The following is an 18,798-nucleotide window of genomic DNA, read 5'->3' on the forward strand; positions in this document are numbered from 1 at the left end:
TTTACCTTAATTTATTTTGGAATGATAGATGACATGTTGGCTTTTTTATTTTTTATTTTGGATATTTTTTATACTACATTATTTGTTCTGACCAATAGGTTAATTATTTTTATTGTCTAGGATTAAATATACTTTTAATTCTTACTCAAAACGATTATAAAAAATCGACTTCTTTTGTCCTCTCATTCATAGAAATGTGTCATATGATTTTTATTTCAATAAATGAGAGGTCAAAGAGAAACAATTTGCTTTTGAAGTACTAAAAAGTAAAAATGAATATCTTCTTGTTTAGATTGAGTGGAAATAATTTAACCCCATTTTTATTTATTTTTTTTACTGCCCCCCATCATTTTTTTTACCATCTCAATAATGCACTTCAAGATATTGATAAATAATTACTATAACAACCAAAATATGCAATATTGGTTAAAAGTATAAAATGGTATAACCATGTTAATATAATGAAAATATGACGTCTATTTAAGTATATGCTATTTTGTTTTATATTAAAAAAATTAAAAATATTTTAATATATAATATAAGATTAATAATAAGATGTAGGATCACATCCCTCTTCTTATTCAAAAATATGTCATATATGTCTTCTTTTTTTATATTTTGCAGCGGTGTAGTTCGTTCTTTCTTCACTCCAATAATAATAATAATAATAATAATCGAAACAAAAATTTGTACTGTAATTAAAATAATTGATTTTTAAATAAAAATAAAAATTAATTAAAATTATAATCACCAATAAATATATTTATAATCAAATACTAATACAAGAAATTTTCAATTTCAAAGTCATGACTCAAGACGCGAACGATACACGATGAAAATCAACATATTGATTGCAATCTACGTCGCACACAGTTGCATGTATGATGTATGCATTAGAATACAAAGCTTTCTCTTTCACTTTAATGAGCCATGTTTTCCAAGAAATGAATAGGAAAATGACTAATTTTTTGTCCCCAAAATTGCATTTTAAGCCTTAATACTGTAATTTAATAACAACACATATATCTTGGGACGAACTAGGAAACCATAAACGGCAATGGAATTTTGGGGGACCCATCAAACAAAAAAATTTGGTGAATTTTTAATTTAATAAAAATGACGAAGAAAGGACTTTCTTTGAGTTTGACAAAAGCCTCTGCCGCCTCTAGCCTCTATCGCCGGCCTGCACTGTCATATCAAAATCTTTAATTCCTTCAATAATATTATCGCTGATGAAAATTACGTTTGATTCATAATTTAGATATTTGTCCCTAAGAATAGAAAGATAATTATCACCGAGACAGCGTGGAAATCAATTATCCTATTTTCCGATTAGAGATTTTAAGTTTAACTTCTAAGCATGCAGTTACATTATATATTTAATTTATAATAATTTTATTCGATTCAAATATGAGACGGAATAGGGTCATAATGTAGTTTAGTCAAGAAGAAAAAGATAATTTAGATTTTTATAAGATTAATTTTGAACGAATTTATGATAAAAAATAATTTTGTTAATTTTATTTTAATAATTAATAAAAAACTACTTTTAATTTTGTTTAGGAGAATAAAATTATTTCTAATATGTGTATGTTAAAAAATTTATAATCTCACGATTGTTGTTAATTTTATTTAATACGAAATTAAAATTTTTATTATCACAAGTTAGTATTCAATATTTCACATGCATATTAAAAATTAAAACTATGTGTGAATTACTTTTAGAAAGATGTTGGCCAAAAGGTGTCAAATTGGAGAAGGATCATTGATATATTTTGCTTCTAATTAATGTGATTTTGAGAGGGTTCAAATGGTACCCTAAACATCCATTAAGTTGTAGGTGAAAATGCATAAATGCTTTATATTAATTTTTTTTTAAAAAGTGTGGATTGTATTTCAGAAGATAAAATATAAAAAAAAACACTATTGAATAAAGTTAGTAGTTAAAATTGTAAAATTGTGATGATATATAATAACTCTTCCTAAGATTTTTTAAGAATGTAGCTGATCTATTTTTTTAATGTTTATAGCAACTTTCTTGTAAGGATACATGGTGTAATGTTTTAAATTAAATGAGAGTTCGTGCAATGCATAAGGAGTATCAATATAATGCTTTTCTAAACAACTAAGAAGGATTAATGTAAGAGTGAACAAAAAAAGAAGCATAAAGAGAAACATGATAAAACTACGGGAGAATTAATGTAATTTTCTCTAATACAATAATTTTGATTTAAATATACTTTAAATATAAAACAAGTTTATTTATTGCCTTTTGTTTTGAGATGAATTATGAATGATCAGGAGTGTGGCTCAGGGGAGTGTTCTGGTCATGTGGGTTAGGTGCTTCACACATCCATGGCTTCCATTGCACTTGGGTTCATAACGGGGGATGCGTACCTGCAAGAACACTTTAATTAGATAGAGTTTGATAGAGTAATAACAAATTAGGTGGCTTGATGGGCTTTTATCCCTGGTTGAAGCTAAGGTCGATCGCAACCTTTAGGTAATTAATAATAATCGATATTAGTCTCTTCTATCAAAGACATAGGTCTTAAGGCATAGTGTCAATCTTGTCATATGTGAGGTTTTACAACTACGTATGGACTACTTGACATGATAACAATAGTAGTGAGATTGATGACAATGAGTCATCTAGTGATAGTCCTTATATATGCTAAGGGTATGTGACTAATTAACAAGCTGTATCGGTAGGTTGTCTAATCATGGCTCGAGGCCTCGAGCTAAGTACTCAACCTTGTTATTTCTCTAAAACATCTTTCTAACAAAGTTATTGATATATAAATCACATTCAAATAAATATATATTATTGTATTTCAATAGTAAAATAATCAAACTGGCGATCGAACGCTGCATTCCAATTAATGGTGAGAAAATTCAGCAAGTATTTTTAATGCTCCAAATTCCTCTAATAGACATTCAACATAACACAATGATTCACTTACTAACTTACACTATATGTTTTCATTTGAGTGATTTTATTCTTATTCCCAAATACAACAATAAATAGATTAAGAGAGTTTGTTATTCAAGATGTTTCTCTGCAATTAATTTTGTGAAGAATAAAATGTGCAATCACATGGGAGAAGATGAATGGTTGAATGATTGTTTTTGGTTACATACATGGATAAATATTTTTTTATAATTTTGACAATGAAATAAGCACAAAGCATTTTGAATGAAAATGCATAAATGACAATTGTAATTTGTAGAAGTTTAAATATTTTGGATTATTATTTTGTAAAATCTTACTATATTATTATTTTGTAAAAAATTGATAAACTATTTCTTGCTGTCACTAAGAAAAATTTCTAAATCTGTCATTGATTGTTGAAATGGGTATGTTATTTATAAGTATTTTGTTATTATTTTTGTATGAAATAGTCTCTTATGATTTTTATATGAAAAACTTATGAGTTTACAAGTCGAATTCATGAGTCAAGTTTATGAAATTTCTATCATTTAAACTCTTGAGTTTGATAATCTTATTTCAAATCATTAGATTAATATATTGCTTAACTTTTTAATTCTTACCTAATGTATAGGACTTCACTTTTACATTGAAACTCTTATCGTATCATTATTTTAAGTGAAAAAATAACATATAACAATAGAATTAAATATATGTGATGTAATTGAATGTAAAGGAATATTAATTATACAATAAATATTATGAGTAGAATCCTTCTAATTTGGCTTGATGTAATCTCATTTGTCCTTCAATCATGCCTAATTCTAGGGTTGGAAGGGAAGAAGGAAGAAAAAGAACCTCAAAGCCCTAACCGGGACAATAGGATAAGATTTTTCCTAAAACAACTGAGAATAATTTTCTGTTACAATTTGTTCTGTTTTGTTTTTAATTTGCTTTTCCTTTTTTTATTTTTATTTTTCAGGTTTATATAATTAATTGGTTGTGCCTAGGGATGCAACTCCCACATTAATAAATAACTTTTTTTTTTTATACATTCAGTGATATACCGAACTTAAACTTTAAATCCTATCCTTGCTTAGACATAAGACACGGTAAAACTCTTGTTATGAACAGTCTTATTAATTGGGATTTTTTATATAGCTACATTCGTTTGGTTTTGACAGTCTTATTTTGTTTTCCTATGGGGATGAATTTAAAAATTGTTACGAACAAATTTAACAAAATTCAAGGTTAAGGCATTGAAGTATTTGACGTAAGTAATTTGTTAAGTACATTAATGAAAAAAAAAATCTACAAACAAATTATGGCGAAACTTAAATTCTACTTAGGTGGTAATTTTTGTTTTTTCTTGTATCTCTCTGAGTATCTCACTATCCTTGTCAACATGCATATGTTTGAGGGGCAAGCTCTACAGAAAAAAAAAATGCGAGGATCCATTAGTATTTGTAGGGCTATGATATCATATGAAGTTATGAACCATATACGATAGGCTAGTATAATAAGGTGGCTCGTTCCCATCAGTTTGGCAAGCTCTGAGGTTCTGCTACGTGCGAATAAAAAATTAGAAAATATCATCATTCACGTATAAACTAAAAGTCTTAAGTAATCTCATTTTCTGAAGTAAAGAATAATAATTTGGTTATGCAAATCCAATGAACGGTACATAGGAAAGCAACCTATATTGGTTGAGAATGGGGAGCAAGATTTTTCAACACATGATTATTCTCAAGCAATCAATTGAACTAATGTCCAAGGTTCAATTAAATTAGGAAAAGACTTCTTAGATGTAAGATATTATTCAGGCAAGAACCCACTTTGTTTTATGTACACTCAAAATTAGGATTTTAGGATTATATCCCAATTTAAATTAATTGGTTCAAATTTTGTCATTTTCAGCCACAATTTAGAATACTTGAATCTGGGGGATGGGGAAGCATTGACTACTCTTATTTGTTAGGAATAAGAAGACACCGTTCTGTTATTTCATCCATAAAAGTGTCACCACGCCACAACCCAGCCCATGTTATGTGGACAGTCTTTTCTAAAAGGCTAAAAAGCTTTATCTTAGTTCTTCCACTACATGACAAATTTAAATTCGGCACGCTTATTGGATGGTCAATCCTTTGCATTTTGTTTGACAATTCAACTTGGATATGATGAAGCACAGCATGCACAGATTCGCTTCTTCCTTGATTCATCACATGCAAAGATTTTCCATTAACTTAGAAAAAATCCACACTCACTAACTTGTGAAAATGTTCACCAGTAACTTAGAATGGGGTGTTATATTATATAATATTATCAACAATAGTGTTGTAACCTAGTCTTGATTTCTAAGATTTGCATTTAACGTACATTTCTTATATTTTTCTTTTTGTATGATGTACATGTTAGCATTAAATTTATTAACAGGATCGCGGGAGCAACAAGAGAGGAATTTGGATCACAAGTTTTGTGCACCTTTGCTGGGGTCAGTTTGCTACATTATGCTGAAGGCTGAAATCAATACCTCAATTCCTTTCTAATGGCTGGCAATTATATGTATATTATTTTTGCACAACCGATGAGGGAAAGATATACTACTAACATGGAGAAGCGGTATGAAGCTTCCAAGTTCCATCACAATGTGTGGTACATAAAGTAGTTAATAGGTAACATCATTTGTTATAATTGTAAATGTGTTGGGACCATACGTAACTGAAACTATAACTCTAAAATCTTTCTTCTCCCCCACCACCACCCACCCCAACACTCGCTAATTAAAAAAAAAGAAAAAGAAAACAAGAATATGAAAAGGAAGGGTGTTATAAATAAAAGCTGTAGCTTCGAGTTATCAATTTCACCTGTGGATTTGTTAACCTTTTGTGTTCATTGAAGGGCAGAGTGTGGTCCATAAGAGGTGGACTAGATGGCTTGTGATTCATGGATAAGCTACTTTTGGACACCCATGGACCACTTTCAAAAGAGGACCACTCATTCAGGGTCTAAACGGTCCAAACTCCATCGCCTTTGTCTGTTGGGGACCAGTTGCTATTGACATTGACTCATTTTGTGAGCCCTGCACTAGATTCATATCCTTTATCAAGGCCCATTCCACAATCAAATTACCAGTTTTGTTCATTAATTAACAAATTATTATTTTTCCAAATCTGCTTGAATACACCATGGTATCATTTTCTTTTTAATTGTTTCCTTTCACTACCAATCACTATATAAATCAACGTTTTAATTCATTAAATTTTATAGCGTTGTTACGTCTTTGAAATTAAGAATAATTCAAACCAAGGTTATCAAACTCGAGAGTTTCATAGACTTGACTCGTAAACTCCTAAAAGTCTAGTTCATATAAAAACAATAACAAAATATCTCTAAATAACATACTAATTAAACATTTCAGTAATATTACAAAACAAAATAATAAATCATAAATTTTATAATACTTAAATAATCAAGTCTAATAATGATCACTACTAGCTAATAATTTGCAGATGTTATAGTAGTGATAGATCATTCCCATCAAGAATTTAATGTTATTAGAGAACAATGGTTTTATGTTATTAAAGGTGATAACTTTTGTATGTGAGAATAACACACTAAATGAAGATATGTTGAATACTAAATAGACAAACAATAATAAAAAATGACTTACATTTTGGTCTAATTTTTTTACCTTGTTGACTCGATAATAAACTCAAAAGTTTATCGAGTTGACTTAGAGTTTATAAAGTGTACCTAGAGTCTACTAAAAAAAGAATTTACTCAAGAGTCAACTCACAAAGGCTAAGTGAATTTATTTATAAATTCGTAAGAGTTAAGGAGTTAATTCAAGAGTTTGATAAGCATGATTCAAACAAGCCTTTAAGATTTTCAGTTGTTTTTATCTAAGTATCTAAATCCACTTACTACTTCCTACCAAGAGATTTAGCTTGATTGGTTGAACAGAAAGCATTCAAGCAAAATTGTCTTTAATAAAAAATACATTGGTTTATATAAAAAAAATTAATGTAATTGATAGATTATATTTTTGGGTATTTATTTAAAACTTTTTTTTTAAATTTTAAAGACTAACATGACAATGTTATACATTTTTCGAAGAGTAAAATGATAGTTTACACCTTTTGGATTTGGGATTCCTGTAGTATTGTAGGTTCCATTTTTTTTTTCCTTGTGGTTAGGGTGCAAGTCGATCTGTTTGATATTAATGAGAAACCAGGAGCATAGCCATATATCTTTGGTGATTTGGGATGGATTTATTAATTTTCTTGTCTAGCACATCAACACCTTTCCTTTTCCTTCCCTCAACTCTCTTGAAAGTAAGTCACTGTTTGGTCTATTAATATTTAATGAGCATTTATATTTTTCTATGCCCTTACACATCCTTTTCTTTATCTTGCTTTCTTTTTTCATTTCTTTTTGTTCAATGAAGTGTAGTAACGACGAGCATGTCATTGTAGTCAAGTTGATAACCATTACTCTGGGAAAATCGATAGCTCACTCAGATAGCTGATTGCATGTGTCGTTGGTTGCTTAATAAGCGGAAAAAGAAATCTATATTCCAAAGTAAACTTCATACTTTATATTTTTTGTACCAAAAAAGACATAATAAATTAGACGTAATGATATGATTTCTTGCGTATTAAAAGTGATGTATTAATTAAATGATCGGCATAATAAATTTATTTTTTATTTGTAGGAATAAAAAATAAAAGATTTATGATAACTTATTTTTATTAGATTTTTCCTGGTGCGATCTGTGAGTAAACTTTTTCTTTGGTTGTTGAGTTCCTTTTTCAATGATGGAGTGTAGTATCTGAAAAGGAACTCAAATGCTAAAGTTAGTATTTATCTAAAGATGTGTATTATGAATGGAATGGAACTTACCTCTTTGTGCTGCTGATATATAAGTGAGGACAATTACTAATTGGAAACTGCCCATGGCCTCCACTAAGGAGGTTGTGTGGAAGGTGGTAGTGGGTTACCTATTGTCACTATCTGTGGGCCCATACAGTATATAATTCATACATTTTTCTTAATCAACTAAACCAAACCAATAGTTTTCATACATAATTATCGACTAATGCATGTTTTGCCGATCCAAAAGCACAAAGCAATATGGGAAAATGAAAATAAACTTCTGGGCCTTTGTAGGTCCATTCAGATTACATTTTTGTCTCTAGGGCTAGGTAAGTCCTTTGAGGCCCTGGCCCAGAGAAACAGAGCACGCACACCCAGTTAATCGTAAGTCGCTGCAAAAGCTTCGCCAATCATCAGCAATTGTCCAAGCGAGCATGATATAACTATTATTTGCTGGAAGATCAAACCAACTGTTTGGTTTTTTATTTTATTTTTTGTTCATTTAGATTTTTTTATCTTTTAGAAAGTTTACTGTAGTCTATATGAAGGTTTAAAATGATTTTTATGTCAGGTTGAAGTTAACTTTGTTAACAATATTCAAATATCGATGACTAAAAGTTGTTATAAAAAAAAAAAACACTCAATTTGAAATTTGGCCTTTGAGGGAAGATTAATGATTTTAAGTAGAGAGAACCAGTTAGAATAGTTTGGGAATTAAGGACTTTTCTTTATTTTTTATTTTGTGATAATTTTTAGTGTTGACATTTGAATATTGTTAACTATGTTAACTTAAAATTAACTGAAATGATCTTTTTGAGTACTTTTAGAAAAATAAAAGAGAAAAATAAACTTTTTAAAAGATCAAAATAAATAGAAATAAAATAAAATAAGAGACCATATAGATTTTAAGAAAAGTATATACTTTTATATGTTAAGTTATATTACTGTGGTATATATTATTAGTGTTTGTTATTGGTTTAAGTGATAAGAAAAAAGTTTATTTCTCCTCAATAATGACCCTTTCAATCTTCTTTTTCTTAAGAAAATAACATATATCATTTTAAATTTCTCTTTTATATTCTTTTAACTTAATTATCAATATTTTTCATAATTTTAAATATTTTTTATGTGCATACTCTCTTAGTTGTTCACCACACTCGCACTCTTAGTTGTGGATACTTGTTAAAGTTTTATTGAATCAAATCTATTTGGTAAGAGAACTTTTGTTTTATGGAGAAAAAAGAAGTCTATTTGAGATGGAAGGTGAATATAGCACGAGGTTAAGTTCAATATACCAACCTTCAATGGACCCAACATAATAATAACATTAGAGCATCTCTAACGAAATTGTTTACATAAATTATTTAATTTTAAGTAATGTTGTTTAAATTTTTTTATAAGAATACATAACGTGAAATTACTTATATAAATAATTGTTACTTAATAAAATTATATCATAAATAATATATTTAAAAAAAATTTAGGACCCATAAATTTATGATAAATAACTCTATAAGCAATTATGTTATTACAAATACCATACTAGTATTAATTATAGACTATTGATTGGTTATAACTCGGCTAAAATTCTTCTTTTCCGGTTTCTTGGTAAAAGTACAACCCAAAAAAAAGGTGGAAAATTATAGCATTTATTGAAGCACACAAATTCATTTTTAAATTGTTTTTTTTATTAATTTAAGGGTATCGTTAAATTCCTCAATTGATAGTTAATTGTTTTTACAATAATAATCGATTTTATTTTGTCAATACATTGGATTAAAGTAACTTTGTGTGTAATATTACATTTTTTATAATTTGTTTCAAAACAAATAACTTTTTTTTAAAAAAAAAACTCTCAATTAAATATCATCACTTTTCCTCTTTTATTTTTCTTATTTTTTCTATTTTCTTTCATTTTCTAAATCAGGTGTAGAAGTTGTATTACAATTTACAAGTTTATTTTTTTGTACTATTTATTTATTGAGGCTGAGTTTTTGTAAACAAAAGGAAATATTATTATGGTCTGGGGTGCATCAAGTTACATAAATAAAAAAAGTCATTATGGTCTTAACATCCGTTGATTTGATGGTATATTGAACTAATTCCATCCACTGGTTTCACCCTATATTTCATATAAATTTGATCGAATGAGTAATCAAGCTCATACGTGTTTTCAATTCCAATTGATTTGAGTGAGAAAACAAATAAATTTGTAAGCATTTTATCCTTTTAAAAAAGAATTTTTTGCGGTGAGAATTAAATTGCACTAGCTGATGATGACGATATTATTGGCATGAGGGGGGCCAACATTCTACGCTTCATGGTCTATTCTGATATTGGATGTTGTGACCATGAAAAATGTGCTATAAAATGCTAATACGAGGCTCATTACAACTCTTTCTCTTCTGTGTTTTTTGTCGCTTAATTTAATTCAAAACCATTTCCATTTTTAAAGCATGCATATGTTCTGTTGCTATATAAGTTTGGCTTATGCTTTTGTTGATGCGTGATTTTGATTCATTTTTTTTAGTTTAATTCATAGATTTTAGAATATCTATAATTTTTTTGTTTAATTCTCAATTTTATATACCTTTTACTTATTTTATTTTGATCAAAATGAATCCTAGATTTAACATATTTATTTAAGATATCTTGAAAAAAATTAATTAATTAAAATATAAAAAATAAAGGAAATAAATATATATAAAACTATTGACCAGACTAAAATTACATATTTTGTAAAATATGAAAGACTAAATTCACGGGAAAAAAAAAATCTAAAACTGAAGATCAATAATTAAAAAAATCAAAATTATAATTTATTCAAATTCTTTAAATCTTAAGGTCAGTGCTAACCGTGGTGAGTTAGTTCTTAATCTCTAACTCAAATTTTTCTAAAAGCCAAAAAAAAGGACCATAAGATTTCAAACCACCATGGTATTATTGATTTTTTAAAAAAGAAAGACTACATTCGAATCCATAATATAATGATTTCAAAATATATCTAAAAATCACAAGATAAGCCTATTGACTTTTTTAATAATTATTTTGAAAAACATGCCTATCATAATTTTTAATTGGCTAATAACATAAAAAAAATTTAAGTTGCATGAATATTAAATGAGAGAATTAATGTACTAAATTCCATTACTCCAATAAAGTTCAGTGCTACTTAAAGTTTCAATTATGAATTAAAAAACAGATATTGAAATTACTTTTCTCCTTAAGTGGATATATTAGATTCAACTTGGATACCAAAGCTTCAAGTGACTCTCAAATAGGTACCTGGTGTTTTAGATTAATTGTTTTTTTTTCAACAAAAAAATAACTAGTATGAATCATTGTAAGTACAATAAGTACTTTCATATGTGCTGTATAAATGAAAAAGAAAAATTATAACTGTAATTAAAAGTATGTAAAGTGTCTGTGAAGTATTCAACAACCCATGTGATTCCTTGGTCACACTTTCGTTTTGTCTTATTATACAAGGATGCTTTTGTTCTGTAGCTTTTACACTCATCACATGTTGCACAGCAGGAGGACAAAGTTTAATTTATTTTCAAAATCTCAATAAATTTTGATTTGTTTTTTCATTGGAAGGGTGTTCTTGGCTTATTGCTCTTCCCTTCCTATGCAACGTTATTAAAACTGATTATTTAGGGAAAATATTAGATTGGCAGGTCATTTGGTTCAAAGTGTATGCAAAAATGAGTTGTTGTTCATTTTTATTGTTCACTTGAAGCAACAAAGTTCCCAAAGTCCAAATTAAGGCTTGTTGCCATGGGTCATGGATAGAACTATGAACTATCACATACTCCACAATCCACATATCTGGAAAAGAAACATAGTCAAGTCATCACCATTGCTTTGCTACAGATGAAAATAGTATTGGAGAAGACATCCATGAGGCGGAACAAATTAGAAATTGTCAAAAGCTACCCCTTGGCATGTTATTGGGCTACACATGTTATAAATTTTGTAACTGATAAATCCTAGTGCCATGAAGAGAGAGTTTCAATTTAATAAATTAATTTTTATCTTAGAAATATTAAAAATGGTATTGAAAACCAAATATTTTCTAATTTGCTCAAGGACTAATCCTCAGATTCATCAAATAATATATTCGGGTTACAGGTTGACAAATCTCAGCCTTCCATTTTAAATAATATTATGTCTATGATTATTGGTTAGTTGTGCACTGTGCAGTCATATTGTTGTTACGACTTAGGAGGGATCACTGAAGCAAATGATTAAAGCTTAAGGGCTATTGTATCCTGCATCCTCACTATTATTGCATTCTAGAAAGTTCATTTCCAAATGTAAATTAACATTCCGGAATGAATTTTCTGGAATATAATGAGAGGTGTCTGATGCAATAATGGAAGTGCAGGATATAAATGCCAAGCTTAAGGCATCAAACAAACACAGCCAGAAAGCTCACAAAACAATCATAACTAAGGTCATCTACAAACTCAAAAAAAGAAAGAAAGAAAGAAAAAAAAATTGTCTACAAACTGGCACACAAAAAACACAACATGCAAATCAGCGTAGGTTAAATATAATGCACACAAACAACCATATATACAATAGATAAAGGAACTTAGCTGTACAAAATAGAGAAGCAGGAAATCTATAGTCGGTATTTGACCCGCATTACTGTTTGTGCAATTGCAATCAGCAGCACGACTGGTTATCATCTGCCAAATAAAAAATAGCAACTTAGTAAGGTTGATAAAATAACAAATCATATGCATGATTTGTTTATAAAGAGACTTTAATATTAATTGATAAAACCATCTAACATACTAGGAAATACTCAACTACAATCAATCCCTAGATCGATAATCATGTTTATATTAACATCTAGAATAACAAAGACTTAGAATTACCTAAACATGCAGATCTCATTGAATCCATTAGCATTACATGTGTAAGGAGAGAAATGACCTCTATTCCACAATGACATCTTTTCTTAGTGGAGGAAACTACATTGCAAGTGTGGAAAGAAACAAATGTATCTTTGTGTGTTAAATCATAATAGGCTCACTCACCTATCACATTAAGCCCACATAAGCCACACCAACATGTGATGAGAGCCAATTTATGTTAGATCAATTTCAACATCAAAACCAACACAATTCAAGAATCTAAGTTTTTAAAAGAAAAGGGGAAAAATGGAATTAGGAAAGAAATGGAAGAAAACACCACAATTCTTGCAATAATTGATGAGTGCAAGGAGGATTTGCTACTTGATTTAAGCAATTCAATAAATTCAAGATTGAAATCAAATAGTTCATAAGAATAAAAGAGGGAATTCTCTCACAAGCTTCAAGCTTAATTTCAAATGAATCAAAGTTGTTTATAAAGTCAGCATATTGCCTATTTATACTAAGAGCCTAAAGAGTTTTCAAGACCCATTTCTAAAAAGTCCAATATAACCCTAATACACCACTAGAAAGTGGCACATGAAATAAAAGATCTTTTAATGGTTTCACACACACAACTAAAGAAAGAAACCCAGCAAATGGCCCAAATACACAAATTGGTCAAATTATCAAATGGCTTACATTAAGTAACTTTAATTCTAAGCCATATACTCCATGCTCTCCAAGTGTTTTGATCTTCCTCATATGCTTCTCTTCAAGCCTCTTGGACCTTGACCTAGTCAATGGTCCCTTCAATTCATGTCCTTCATCTTGTTCTTTAATCTCACAAAGTCTGACCATAGGTAAATCTGTATCATTCCTTCATTCTTGAAACTAATTTATCCTCAAATTTTGAATTACAAGTACCTACAACATAAGGGGACAAGTCACTAACATTAGACTGTTACTACTGTCATACTCAATTGCCAACTCAATCTTTTATGCATTATCATTTAAATGTTTCAATACTTGAAATGGATCGTCCTCTTTATCTTGAAGTTTAGATTTCCTCTTGGAATGAAATCAATCATTTCTCAAATGTACCCAAATCCAATATTAGATAATTAAGTACGAAAATCATGATAGATAACTTTAGATTTAGCCTTTTTACAAGTACTTATCAAGCATTTATCACAAATTTTATACACATCATTCTTTATATGTGGCAAAAAAATATGCTTATTCAACAACTTAATGTCTAAATTAGCAACTCCAAAATACTTCATCAAACCACCCTCATGGGCTTATCTAACTAAGAACTCTCTCGTTGATCCTTTAGACACAAATAATCTCCTATCTTTAAAAGGAAAACCATCACACCTAAAGAACACATTGTGAACCCCCTTTTCAATAATGCAAACAATATGTATTATATGTTTAGAAGTTTTTTTTACCACAATAATGATCTTATCCAATTTAAATATGATATATTTTTTGGATAATACTCATGACCTACTAAAAAAGTTAATTATAAGTTAAATGTTGACTTTAATAGACATGTAATATAATATAACGTCGGAAATGAATTGAGTTATTATTAAGAACAACAACATGACAATGAGACAAAATAATTTATTATGAATTTTGATGGTAGTAGAAAAGTGATATAATGAAAATAAAACAACTTATCAAGGTCAAACTAATAATAGAGTTGAAGTATTTTATAAATAATTCCAATTTCAAATCATCATCTAATAAAATGAACAATAAAAATAGTTCATGACATCACTTTCATGGTGGTAAGCATCATATTAGTTTTTTTTATACAGATTTTTATGTATGTTTTTTTTAATCTTCGTTAAGTTTTTTTCTTTCGTTAAGTTTATTTAGCAAACTCACTTCTTTAAATTATGTTTGGTTTTTTTAGAAATAGATCAGATTAAGCCCATAAGCTTCATCAGGTTTGAGATCGTGGAATTCTTATTTTGCTGACAAAAAAAAAACTAGATTTTTATTTTATTTTTTTATAAATACTTTTCGTGTAAATGTATTGATGGAGTATACTCAAGCTGTTAGATTGTGAACTATTTTGTAAACTAAATACAACTCCGTACATGTTATGTGTATGTGGTGAACATATGTGTGTAATTTGTTCAATTCACAGAAAATTTTAAAATGTAAACTTATATAAAATGAAGTACTACATAATAAGCTTAAAAATGAGGAAAACATCCTCATCTCTGAACTTTCATGAATGGCATAAAATTGGTCATGACAATGTAATAAAATACGAATTTCTACGTTATATGCTAGTATTTTATAACATATAAAGTACACAATGTTATTATAAAACACGAATATCTAAATTACATGTTCTTTTATAACTTATAAAAGACAAATATTAGAAGATCAGTAGACTAAACTATACTAATTAAAAAAAAAGAAATATTTAAGCTGAAAAGAGGGATAGAAACTAAAATAATTTCTCAAAAGTTAAAAGTTATTAAAAAAAATCCAAAACCTTAAAAATAATAATATAGAGACTCATGTTTGATTGGCACCTCAATAATTTTGACTCTAGAAGAGCCACCAAACACAGTGTGACCACAGACTGATCTGTCAGGAGAAGGCATTAATTTGAAATAAAACTTTCTACTTTGGGATTCCGACCGTTACGCCAAAATTTTTGTCTTGACATATTATTAGCTCTCACACTCCCATAGTGACAACTCACGCCTCTCCCGTATTTATTTGCCAAGTCATAATTTTCAGAAGGACCTGTTTAATTAATTAATGCATTATTTAAGCACTAATTTTAGTGATAATTCGCAAGCAATGCACACAATTTTCATGGTGGCAGCGGGGCTCTTTGACTCAATTTCAATCTGAGTTGTACTTGCATTAGGCTCGAGGCATTGGGTTGATTCTGAAGTGTAAAGGACACGTGTCACGACTTTACAGGTGGAAGCTCTCAAATGAGACAAACAAAGAAATTCAAAACCGAAAACAACATCACTATATTAGTATCTTGCTCTGCCTGAACTCTACTTCTACCACACTAACTCAGGTCAGTTCTTCTCTTTCTTTCTTTCTTCTTCTTCGTAATTCTCATTTTCATTGTTTTCTTTTTGTCTAAATCATAATGAAGTCTCTTGGTTTTGTTTCATTTTTTTTTGTATGTTAATGTTTCTGTTATTCATTTTTAGTTTGAATTTTGAAAGTTTCCTTCGGAAGGAAGTTGCATAGTTCGGGGAAGTTTATGTTTGTTTGTAACCGTGTCTGGTGCCTTGTAAATGACGATGTGGCGGTTTTACTGTCTCAGTCAGTGCAATTGTCCTTCACGCTAACTTCATATGTTTTTTTTTTCTTTTTCATTTTTGTATTTTATGATTTTAACTTTTATCCACTGTTATTTTTACTGTAATTATCTTCCCTTATAACATTGCTACAAGTATTGTTTTATTTAATTTAGTGACTAAGACGTGCTAATTGTTTTTGTTAGTTATTATCTAATGATGATTTTTCGATCTTTGTTTGGGGAATTCGAGGTTATCTTTTGTTATTTTACTCAATGTTTTTTCATATATAGTAGGCTCTTGGTGTTGGTGATATCAAAGACCCAGAGGATTGCTGAAATGATGAACAATCAACCATCGCAGTGGTGGTGGCTTGAGAACCACAGCAACACTAGACGATCCCCTTGGCTTCAATCCACTCTCACTGGTACCCACTATCTTTCTCTTATTATTGGGTAAAAAAAATTGTTGTGTACTTATTTGTTTGAGAATTAAACCGACAAAAATTAGGTACAAAAATTTGACAAACAAGTGTTAATACTTGATTAGTTGAACAGTAAGTTAAAAAAAATAATATTTTCAAGATTTTGCTGAACCACGCTGTTTGTGCCGCTTTGACGGTTTTCTATAATTGAATGGTTAGTGAAAATTAGATGCACGAAAAGTCCATTCTCTTAGTAGGTTGTGCCTTGTTTTTCAAACACATTGAATTTGGGAAATGAGTAATGAATTGCCATAACTAAATAACCACCAACTGGTCTCATGGGTGCTGCGACGGATTGATTTTAGAGGTAACGTTTTTCATGGCTATCATGCACTCAGTGATGTTTTTGATTACATGAATATTGATGGTGTGTCATGTGTTACCCACCTACCCTTATAATAAGGGCATAATATTTGAATGATTTAGTAAGGGTCACCAATCATTCTCTGGTCCTTTGTCATTACTTTTGCGATTTGTTAAGTATTTAGACATATAATTCATTCTTTGTGGCCGATTAAGTTTCGGACCCACATGTGTGTCTCTACATAAAAAATTACTTGAGAAAACGGACCCTTTTCAAAAGAAGATACGAGTGCTTAAAGTATAGAAAAATCAAAAGGTTTTGAGCCTGTTATTATTTCATGATCAGTGTTACTTTTCAAAACTTTTTTCTCTTACTACCTTTTGACTTGTGGCCCTATGCATTTGTTATCTAGGCTTTTTTGTTAATATGTAGTTTAATTTAATAATGAAACGTGATTTCATTGTGCTGTAAAAGGTTAAGTGATGTGTTTTTTTTATGGCAGAGCTAAATGAGAAGACCAAGGCAATGTTAAAGCTAATTGAAGAAGATGCAGATTCCTTTGCCCAACGTGCAGAGATGTATTACAAGAAGAGACCACAGCTTGTGAGCATGGTTGAAGATTTCTATAGGACACATCGTTCATTAGCCGAGCGGTATGATCAAGTCACCGGAATTCGCCAGCAGAAGACAGGAGGAGGGGGATCACCTTTTTCTCCACTCAAGCATCATCAATCAGAGAAGTTGATGAGTTATGCAGATGACAGTTATGATAGCTATTCTGAGAGTTTTGATGTAGAGGAGTCTGTGGAATCTGAAGTTGATGATCCTGAGCAAGAAGAGGAAGAGGTTACCAAATTTGATAACTGTACAGAAGAGGAGGAAGTTCAGTTTGTAGTTGCTAATGATGAAGGGATGAGGCAGAGGAAAGAAATTGAGAGACTTGGTGAAGAGAACAAGGATCACAAAGATCAAATTAAGGAGAAATGTAACATTCATGAAGTTGTTATGGTGTTGAGGGAAGAAATAGAAGGACTCAGAAAAGAGACTAGAGTGCAGAAAGATGAACTCAGCCAGAAAAGCATCATTTGCAGTGAAGTAATGATGTTGAGGGAAGAAAAAGAACGACTCAGAGAAGAGAATAGAGAGCAGAAGGATGAACTCAACCAGAAAGATATCATTTGTGGTGAAGTAATGATGTTGTGGGAAGAAATTGAAGTACTTAGAGAAGAGAATAGAGTGAAGAATGATGAACTCAACCAGAAAGGTACCGTTTGTGGTGAAATAATGATGTTGAGGGAAGAAATTGAAGGACTCAGAAAAGAGAATAGCGTGCAGAATGATGAACTCAACCAGAAAGGTACCATTTGTGGTGAAGTAATGATGTTGAAGGAAGAAATAGAACGTCTCAGAAAAGAGAATAAAGTGCAGAAGGATGAACTCAACCAGATTTGCGGTGAAGTAATGATATTGAGGGAAGAAATAGAAAGACTCAGAAAAGATGAAAGAGTGCAGAATGATGAACTCAAGAAAAAAGGTACCATTTGTGGTCAAGTATTGATGTTAAGGGAAGAGATAGAAAGAGTCAGCGAAGAGAATATGGTACAGAAGGACCATCTCAAGCAAAAAGACCAAGAGAAAATAGAGGTGATTAGACACCTGAGTTTAGCTATAGATGTGCTGAAGCAGGAGAATGTAAAGATGAGAAGCTTCATTGCTAAAGAATTCACCAACAAATGGAAGAATCCATTTGAGTTTAAAAAACTCATGGGATCTTTATCGGTGAAGTTGTTTAATGGAAGGAATCAACCTAGTATTGTAGCTCTCTAGATATGGTTCAGACATCTTTATAAGATGTCTTTGTACATATTTTGGGGACTTGCTCAAGTAACCAACAAATCTTGTATACAGTATATATTCCTAATCAGAGAATCCTAGTGGAGTTTCCTATACAACTAGTTAATATTTTTATACATCCTTCGTTAGCGAGATATGCATATTCCTGTTGTCAAAACTTTTTATTTGTTATATCTATATTGTAGCCACCC

At 29.9% G+C, this 18,798-nt stretch overlaps 1 protein-coding gene across 1 annotated transcript; it reads left to right on the top strand.

Annotated features, from left to right (window-relative positions):
- The first annotated feature begins 15,813 nt into the window (after positions 1-15,813).
- LOC114372579 (protein NETWORKED 4B-like) lies at positions 15,814-18,797 on the top strand. Its single transcript, XM_028330221.1, has 2 exons — positions 15,814-16,392; positions 17,256-18,797. Exons 1-2 carry the CDS (start codon positions 16,182-16,184, stop codon positions 18,578-18,580), a joined length of 1,536 nt encoding a protein of 511 aa, XP_028186022.1. The 5' UTR covers positions 15,814-16,181; the 3' UTR covers positions 18,581-18,797.
- The last annotated feature ends 1 nt before the right edge of the window (position 18,798 follows it).

The sequence above is a fragment of the Glycine soja genome, chromosome 10, assembly GCF_004193775.1.
Source record: "Glycine soja cultivar W05 chromosome 10, ASM419377v2, whole genome shotgun sequence".
NCBI classification, from domain to species: domain Eukaryota; kingdom Viridiplantae; phylum Streptophyta; class Magnoliopsida; order Fabales; family Fabaceae; genus Glycine; species Glycine soja.

Bases quoted from the DNA above. Each gene is read 5' to 3' on its own strand.
- LOC114372579 (XM_028330221.1), top strand. From the start codon at position 16,182: ATGATGATTTTTCGATCTTTGTTTGGGGAATTCGAGGTTATCTTTTGT. The intron at 16,393-17,255 runs GTACCCACTATC...TTTTTATGGCAG, and splicing joins GCTTCAATCCACTCTCACTG to AGCTAAATGAGAAGACCAAG.